General features: G+C 52.1%; 1 protein-coding gene across 1 annotated transcript in view; it reads right to left on the minus strand.

The window, feature by feature from the left end:
• The window catches only part of Rasgrf1 (Ras protein specific guanine nucleotide releasing factor 1), a 102,856-nt gene extending 95,663 nt beyond the window's left edge, over window positions 1–7,193 (minus strand). The window contains exon 1 of the mRNA XM_051207379.1: window positions 6,495–7,193. Coding sequence (XP_051063336.1) covers window positions 6,495–6,770 — 276 coding nt within the window. The 5' untranslated portion in view covers window positions 6,771–7,193. The remainder of the gene's footprint in view (window positions 1–6,494) is intronic.
• Window positions 7,194–9,430: the final 2,237 nt, after the last annotated feature.

The following is a 9,430-nucleotide window of genomic DNA, read 5'->3' on the forward strand; positions in this document are numbered from 1 at the left end:
GCAGTGGTGGCACATGCCCTTAATCCCACAACTTGGGAGGCAGAGACAGGTTGTTATATGTGAGTTAGAGGCCAGCCTACTCTACAGAGTAAGTCAGGATAGCCAGGGCTACATGGTGAAACTCTATCTCGAAAAACAACATAACATAACAAAACAAACAAACAAAAAGCCAACCAAATTAAGAGAAAAGTGTTCACAATGACAGCCTTACAGAGCTGATGAGGCCATTGGAGTGTTCACAATGACAGCCTTACAGAGCTGTTGAGGCCATTGGGGAAGTGCATAGTCACACTCTGTAGTGCAATGGCTGGTACCTCGTGTTCTTATTCAATGTCTCTGCTATATTCTTTTAAAGCGCCACACCACAAAATTATACACAGTTTAAACTGGGTGTGGTAGTTTGTAATCCCAGCAACTTGATAACCTGAAGCCAGAACATTGGGAGTTGGAGAGTATCCTGGGTAATGTAGAAACTCTCTCTCTCTCTCTCTCTCTCTCTCTCTCTGTTTTCAAAACAACAACTATAACAACAGGGTAGACGTGTAGCTCAGTGGCAGAGCACTTGCTGAGCATGCACAAGGGCCTCTGAAAATAAAGAGAAAGAAAAAAAATACAGACATTTTAATGTGCGTTTAGAAAAGCCAGAGCTGAGCTGAAGGGCATTTGGTAATAACTTGTAGTGAAGGTCAAACGTTTTAAAGCATTAATATACATGAATTTTTATGTGGAAGCCCAATTAATATATAAAGCAGTTAAAAGCAGACCGCTTTGACTGATGTTGGGGTATGGCCCCCAGGGCTCCTCAGAAGGAGGAAGGACAACCACAGATGAGGAGTCCAATGATCGATCTGCAAGGCTGTGCGAGGGAAGCTTCAACTCTGCTCTGTCATATGGCGTCGGCAAGCCCTCTGGGCTCTCCATCCTTGTCTGTGAAGCTGGAACAAAAGTACCTGGCTGGCTGAGCTCACACCCTGCTGCTGCCTGCTCTCAGGGCACACAAAGGATGAGCTGACAAGCCATGCCAGGTTGTGAAAGAGTCTAACGGCAGGCTGACCTGAAGGGACACACAGGGTCTATCCAGTTGGCACAGTCCTCTGTCTCCCCTGCTGTGCATTTGTCCAGGACATCACCTCATCCCCTGGGCTCTAGGAAACAGGGAGGACACCTGCTAAGCTTCTGACCATGGCCTTTTGTTGGGTCCATCCCTTTCTGCACATATTCCTGCTTTTGCCCATTGAGGGCAAGGGTCACAGTCTCTATAATGAGCATCCTCTTCACAAATACTGACCAAACACTTTCCTGCCCTCAGCATCTCCCACCTGACCTCTCGAGACAGCACCATTTCTCCACTGTCATGGGTCTGACACCCTGTCCCCCTTAGTTGGCTGAATGCTCATAACCAATGTCCTCGGGCATAGTGTAGATATCAGATTTTATCCTCACCTCTCCATCTCATCGAGTTCCTGCCAGTCTTCAGTTAGGGTTTCTTTATAAAGTCTATCATAGATTTTCTTTCTTTCACCCTTCCTCCCTTCCTTCCTCCCTCTTTTCCTTCATTCCTGTGTGACCTGAGCACTTAGTTTTGTCTGGCACTGTCCTGGCATCTGGATTTAGTGAGGGAAATGTCCATCTCCACGCTACCAGATGAGTACAGATAGTAATCATGGATGAAGAAGGAGCTAGAAATACCATCACTACTGGAGCTGGGGCTGTACTAAATCCTGGATGGGGAAGAAGGGACTTTGCTTCTGAGAGGTCACTTCTAGGCTAAGAGCTGCCAGAGGACCAGAGGCCATATCCCACAAGTATAGGGGTGAAGATCCCCATATCATAGGGAACAGCTGCTTCCAGTGCCTTGAGAAAGGGAAGAAGGGCTGTAGAGGATGAGGGGCTGGGACCTGAGCAAGAAGGAGGAGCAGGGATGGGAGGGGGCTGCATTAGAGGGGTCAGCAGGCTTGTTCTCCAGGGATCATCTAGGCAATGACTGGCAGAAGGAGGAGTTTCAGTGCACTCTGGGTAAGAAAAGTCCAGTAATGGATGTAGCAGTTACCCTACATTCATCAACACTTAGTGGAGATGCAAATTAGAACATAATACCACAGCTTATAAATACGTGCAAATAGTATGTGTTATGTGTCAATCAAAAAAGTTAAAAGTGACATAAGTACAAAAGTAAGAGCACTGGGTCTGCTTGTGCTCTAGAGGGGAACTGGAATAGGGTGAGGTGGGCAGAGATGAGATGAAGCAGAGTTTCTACCCAAAGAGGGGCTGGTGAGAGGATCCTCTGGGACTCTTTGGGAGGGAGCGAGGGTTTCTTGCCCTTGACAGGTACTGTGTGGAACAAAGCTTCATGAGTGCTTGGAGTGTACCATTCTCTACTCTGCGCCTGTGGAATCTGACCCTGGCTCAGTGTGAAGGGTCAAGCTAGACAAATCAACAACAGTGAGATTTCCAGCTTAGGCTTACACAGCATCTATCTCTGCATGTGGCAGGGAGCAGAGCCTTCTTTGTCAAAGGCTGTGAGAGGCATCCATCCTTAGGCAGCCTCTTCAACCTTACTGTTGCTGAGAGGTAGGGCTGGTAAAGGAGCGCTCCACACAGTGATTCCAGAGCCAGTGACCACACATTCTAGCACCCCAGATCAGCCTTGCCACCTTCCTGCAGGTGGAAACCCTCAAGTTGGAGCAGCTGATTCCTTGCCCTCCATCCCTGGTTTGCTGCGATCACAGGAAGCTGTGTATGAAGGGCGCTGCCTTTAGAGCAGCCTCGTTCTCCCATACTCTGGCTTGCATTTTCCTGACTAGTAGAGGAGTTGAATGGATTCCAGCTCTGGAGGGTGGTGAGGCTGACATAGCTGCAGAGAAGGGAAGCTAGAGGGGTGAGTCTCATGCTTGCTGCTATGGTGAGTGTCCACGGAGGGGCCTGTCTCCTCACCTGTAAAACTGGTGCACTCAGTCTACCAGGCCGACCAGGAATCCTCCCTATACATCAGGACCTTGAATGGTACTTCATTTAGGAAATAACACCGGCCTGGTGGAGGAGAAGTGTTCTGAGAGGTTCCCAGCTCATGGAGCCCAAGCCTATATCAGGGTCTGAGGCATTGACATTTGCCTGGATCCTTTATTTCTCTAGGGAATCGGAAAGCACCTCTGTCCACATTTGGCCCTTTCTGGTTGGAGGGAGTGTAGGCAGTACTGGGGTTGGTTTGGCTAGACCTCTTACCGAAAAATCTAACACTAGAAGTTTTATTTCAGGTAGTTTGGAAAAGCCACTATGGATGCCTCTGTTCAGAAGTAGAGTTTGGAGCCCCAAGGGCCAATCTCTAGACATGTTGACACCAGGATCTGAGTTCATATCACCCAGGCTTTGGGGGTGTTGTTTCAGGGATAGGAGGAAAGGAAGTCAGGGCTGAGTAAGCAGAGCCCAGGCTGAGGTGTTGGAGGAGGGAGAGGGTACCCTGCAGCAGCCAAGGAGGGTGGAGGGCAAGATGTATCTATCTCATTTCAGCAGACCCTGGGGTCCCAGGCCAGAGCCAGTATGGAACAAAGTCCTCTTGCTTTAAACATAGTCAGGCCAATCTGGGTACAGCTGCATGAGATGGCATCAGATCAACCTGGACTCTCAGAACACCTTGCAATTCAAGTAGTCCAAGGTCTTCACAGGGTATGGCGTACCTCCTTATTTGTATTTATTTTCCCCAGGATCCCAACATCTGTGCTCATCAGCCTTTTAGGCCTAGTGCCCAGCACCCAGTCTTCAGGACATGAATGTAGATGTGACATATGACACTCTAAGCATGTCCAGCTCAAGAGGCACTTTCTTTGCACCCGCTATGTGCTCGGTCCACAACCCTGGAGTGGCAGTTTCCAGCTCAGCCTTGGTTTCTATTCCTGTGGGTTTAGTCTTGGGTAAAAATGAAGCCAACTTCCACCAGATGCCAGCTAATCTTTCCAAACTGGTTGCATTTTGGAGGCTCATCAATTTGGGCACTTGGCCACATGCCCTGGTAAGTATGAAGTCAAGGTTTGTTTTAGTTCCAGACTTGGTCCCAGTGTGGCTGGGAGCTTCTACCACCTGGCTCCCTGGTTTACTCCATGGGGTCCATGCCCAGGAGAAACACAGAAGCAGCCGTGGGGGCCTCAGATTTTACTCAAAGGTTGGGAGGATGGTTATGAATTTTGTTCACAAAATGGGTAGAGGCAGTGGTAACTATGACTCCATAGCTGCCAAACTTACCCTGGAGCTGAGGGGACCTTGGATGTGTGTGAGATAAAGCAGGAGTCTTTAACAGGGACATGCCAAACTGGGACACAGTGGGTCATCATTTGCTGCTCCCCACTTCTTCTCGTAATGAGCCCCAGAGACTGAGGCATTCTGGGAAATTGCCAGGACATGTATACATGACACTCACTGGCCTGCATTTCCGTCTGTCCCATGGTTAATATCCAAGAGAAAGGCTGGCTAACTTGGAATCAATGTGGGATCCTATTTCCAGAATTTTAGAGCTGGGTCAATTCTAGATCTTATTCTGCCAGACTCCTTTGATGTTGGGCAACTCCGTTTCCTTCTATGGTCCTCAGTTTTTCAGCCTGAACAAAAAATGGGAAGGGTGGATTGACCCAATATAATTTGAATCCAGCTAGGATCTCACTAAGTTGTATTGGCAGCATCTTTTCATACACATGATTTGGCTTTGTGTTCCCAAAGCCCTAGGGAAGGTAGTGGCATTTCCCTTTTGTACACAAAACAGTTTCAGAGGACTGTGTGTATTAACTGAAGCCACACAGCCAAGAAGCTGAGATTCAGCCTCCAGCTTGTCAGTCTCCTCATTCAGCGACTTGACAGTGGGTGCATGAACCTCCACCAGCTTAGCTTCCCAGCTCCCGCCTTCCTCTCTAACAGCAGCAACTCAGCTCCCATTGTGATGTAGGGAGGTAGGGCACGAGGGAGCCCTGGATGAGGCTGGGAATGCGGTCTACTGGCTGGTACAGGTGTGCTGTGGCTGAAGACAGAAAGTGAGCAAGGGAACTGGCAGCCTGTTCTAGTCGAGCCCAGGAGGCTCCATTTGGCTACAAGCTAAAGGGGCTGCTGTTCCTTGCCATCTGGGAGCCTCTGTCTGGCCTCCTGATTGGTCAGCCTCAGAGTCTTCAGTCTTTCTCCAAGTTCCTGCCCTCACTTCGTAGCCCCCCAGAAATTATCACCGAACACTGGGGCGCTGAGTGCGGGGGTATTAAAACAGCGCCGAAGGGACAGAGTGCAGATCTCTGGCCTAATTAGGGAGGAGACTTCAAGGGGGACTTTCATCCCAGTCAGATCAATTGCCACCATCCTATATGTTTTTGAAATCTCAGTTGGTTGTCTTCTCAGAACCTTGGGTGGTGTTAACTCCTGCTGTGACACCGGGCAGGAGAACAGCTCTCTCTTCCTGGGCCTCAGTGTCCCCATCAAGGCTATAGCCAAGTGCCTAAGCCCCATGGATGTCAGGCCTCTCCCACTGGTGACATTTTTGGATACACTGTCATGTACTTTTTTTTTTTCCTCCCAGAGGCCAGGGACCAGATGCCTTGGGAGAGACATTAAGCTTAAAGATAGCTCTCTCTGTCTGAGTGTTCCCACCAGGCGGCCGCAGGTGCCCCTCCTCCCTCAGTGCTCTTCCATCAGGTCCAGGCCCGCCGCAGATCGCGGCCTGGCGCTTTAGCTCTGCTGTTTGGGTACCGCCAGCGAGAGAGTGAAGGAGCGCAGCGCTACAGCGGCGACTGCGGCGGACGCGGCGGCGCAGGGGGCGGGGGAGGAAAGAAGAGCCCACTTGTCCCACGGCTCCGCAGCAACCCTGGCCCTGGCCTCGGCGCATCATACTAGTCTTTAGAATCCTGGGGTTTGTTAGCGGGGCCAGAGCCAGCTGGGAGCACATCATCACTCGATCGCACAAAAACGCTTCCCCCACCCCCCAGGCCCCGCAATCCCCCAACTCGGCCAGGCTAGTGCAGGTTATTCTTCGCCCCTAGTTGCAGGAGGCAGGGAACCGCGACGCTCCGACGCCTGTCTCACCCTTCCCAAGCCTAAGCTCAAGGAATTCCACCTCTCAGGCAGAAGATCACAGCTATCAGGGCTAGGGTGGGGGTGGGGATGGGGGTAGGGGCACCATTTTGGGTCGGACGCTGACCAGATTCTTCGCCCGTGATGGCCCTTTGGATCCCATCTCCATAGGCATCTCCAAGTTTCAGCCTCCCTGTCCCCGCCCCCTACGGGGCTCACCCCGCCAAGGGCGGCTGCAGCTCTTAGTAGCTCCCAGCCTGCAGTCCCTGACTCCTTTGGCCGCCCTAGGGTCACCCTGCCGGTTCGGTCCAGCCTATATTTCCCGCGGAAGATGCTGAGAGCACCCTAGATGTTTCGAGTAGAAGGGTCAAAGTTCGGTCACCACAGCAGGGTGGAAGGCCCTGAACCCGCAGGGCCTCAACAGGGGCGCGGGAGGTCAGGACGCGGCACTCCCTCACCTGTTTCTCCGCCGGCTCCTTAGCAGAGATCGCGGGCTTGGGGGAGGGCGCGCGGTCGCAAACACAACCCTCCAGCAGGTAGAGCCCCGAGGGCCGAGAGCTTGAGTCGCTTTCGAAGTAGAAGAGCAGATTCTGCAGCAGCGCGAACCACTTGGTTTGCCATTTTGTGTTGTCCGAACTCCGCTTGCTCAGGTAGCCTTTGCGCGTGCCGTCCTTGCGCGCCAGCAGTCCCAGGGACGCGATGTGGCCATCGTTCAGCCGGATCCCTTTCTGCATGGTGCTCGGAGGCCAGCGAGACCCCACGCGCTTACATCTTCCTCGCGCAGCACCCGGCAGCCCCTCGTCGGTGCGCGCCGCGCTGCCTCTCTCTGGCGCTCGCTGGATCGCTCCCTCTCGTTCCCCCACCCCACCCCCCTCAAGATCTACACTCCAGGATCTGGCGCCGAGCTGGGGTTTCTTGAAGCTAGATGGACCATTCCTTGATGGAACCTCTTCTCTTCTCCGTAGAGCCCCGGGGCCCCAGGAGATGTCGCCCGACCCTCCCCCGGCAAACTGAGGGGCGGGAGGTCTGCGCGCTAGCTAGGGGGCAGGCGGAGTCATGTGACGCCGATCCCTCGAAGAGCCGGTTTCAGCAGCGCGGACAGGGACACACGCACGCAGCCCCGCCGAGGCGCAGAGCCGCACGCAGGCTGCACCTTGGCGCCTCCTCCCCCTCCCTGGACACACACACACACACACACACACACACACACACACACACACACACACACACACACACACACAAACTCGCCTCGCCTCGTCCTCCCTCCCTGTCTTCCTCTCGTCCTCCCTCCCTGTCTTCCTCTTCTCCACTTCGGGTGTTCTAAACCAAATCAGATCAATTTTCGTTCAAACCATTGGAACCCCGGAGACTCACCGTCCCCGGAGTTTGCGTTCTTTGCGCACCACCGCGGCGCACTCTAGACCTAGTTGGTAAGCCCAATTTGTGATTTTCTCTTCTAAAGCCTCCCCTCCCCTTCTTTCAGTACTTTATTTTTCTAATCCAAGGTGGATGGCAAAAGGGATGGGATATGCACTAGTTTTTGCATAACCGTCCGGGTCTCATTCCTTTCAGTTTTCAGACCTATCCCCCAGGGCTTCGCCGGCAATCTGAGAATACAGGGGTTAGGTTGGGAGGGTAGAGGTGACCGTTTATTTGATTTCATTTTGAGCGTTGCCATAATTACCGGCGTCACCCGGTGAACCCTAAGGTCTGGCTGGCAAGCCGCTGCTGGGAGTTTTCAGCAAATACCCCTGAAGCCTGAAGGCGGGCTTCAAACGCAGGCGCCAGGGACCATGGGAGCCTTCAAATAGCTGCGCTGGCGCAATGATACCTTAATGATAGATTTTCCGTTCTTATTTTTAGCTCCCATTCGCCTACACAGTTACACGGCATTTATCCGAGAACGTCACAGCGCCCGCATTCTGCACCGGCAGAGCGCGCGAGCTGCCGGGCCAGCCTGGTGCTGGAGTGGGGAGCGCGCACCGCCGTCTGCCGCAGAGGGCAGCGGCCTCGCTGAGACCTGAGAGCAGGAGCAGCGCCTGGCGCTGACAGTTTGCAGCCGGGACAGGTGTCCGCGCAGCCCTCTGGAGGAAGAACACCATCTTTCCTCACAGAAGCCTTTCTCCATTTAGAACACACACACACACACACACACACACCACACACACACACACACACACACACACACACACACACACACCATCACCCCATGGAGTTATCCCTGTTCAGGACATAGTAGTCCAGGCTCGTGTTCCTCTGGGACGTTTATTTTTCTTCAGCAGGTAATGAAAACAAAAAGGGCAGAGGACTAAGCCCCTTCATGGACCCTTGATTTGCCCAAGAGAGACAGGAAAAAAACCCAAATGTGATCCTTTTTAATTGTTTTCTAACTTTCTTCTTTCTCTTCACTCCCTCTTCTCCCCATTCCCACCAAGACCCTCTCCTTTTTGTAGACAGGATCTTGCTATCTAGCCTAGGCTGGCTTGCATTGATCCTCTACCCTCAGCGCCCTGAGTGAAGGCACATGCCTAATTTCCCCTGCCGGCTCTATGGAAGCAGAATGTCCAGGATTGGGGATTTTTTTTATAAATTCCAAGTACAGTGCTAAGCACTTTGCTCAGTTAAATCATTACATCTTCTCTCAAGCCTTCAGCAACGGTTGGGCTTGAGTTCATTCACCTCTGGCTACTTTAATAGAAAGTGGCAGAGGTGGGATTTGAACCAAGCTGGGGCTTATGTAGGGTAGGGTTTAGGGTTGCATTGAGGTTGGAGTTCATCCCACAGAGGAGTAGAATAGGGAGAAAGGGTATCTCTAGGTGAGCTAGAGCCAAGGTTTGGCCTGCATTGAGGCTTGTATGGTAGGCAGACCTACAGTGCATGGTTCTTCTGAACCTGGGCTGCAGGTTTATGAGTGGATAATGCACTTCTACAAATAATTTGCCACAGGAACTTGGAGATTCACTAATATATGACAGGACCAGTGATGCTGCCTCAGGGACACGAGTCACCTGGGATCACTGTCAGAGAGTACATTCTCATTCAGTGGAGTTGTCCAGGGTCTGAAATCCTGAACTTCTGACAAGTCTGCCAGCTATGTGGCCATGCAGCCTCAATGCTTTGCAGTGTACTTACCAGATGCTGGGGCACTAGAGGGGTAGGAGAGGATGGGACCCATCCATTTGTTCACTCACTCACACTTCATATTCTGTGGCTTGGGCCCTGGGGACACAATGATAAGAAAACAGTCCCTGCCTTCTGGAGCTTGGGCTGGCTTAGGAACTCTTTTGCTGTGTGGCCCCTAGTGTAGCCAGAGAAAAACCCACTTTCTCTTGGGGTTCTGGAAGATGTGTTAATCTTCCAGAGGCTCTGTACTCACTCAGGTGTACTTGAGAGA

The sequence above is a fragment of the Phodopus roborovskii genome, unplaced genomic scaffold (genome assembly GCF_943737965.1).
Source record: "Phodopus roborovskii unplaced genomic scaffold, PHOROB, whole genome shotgun sequence".
In the NCBI taxonomy this organism is placed as follows: Eukaryota; Metazoa; Chordata; class Mammalia; order Rodentia; family Cricetidae; genus Phodopus; species Phodopus roborovskii.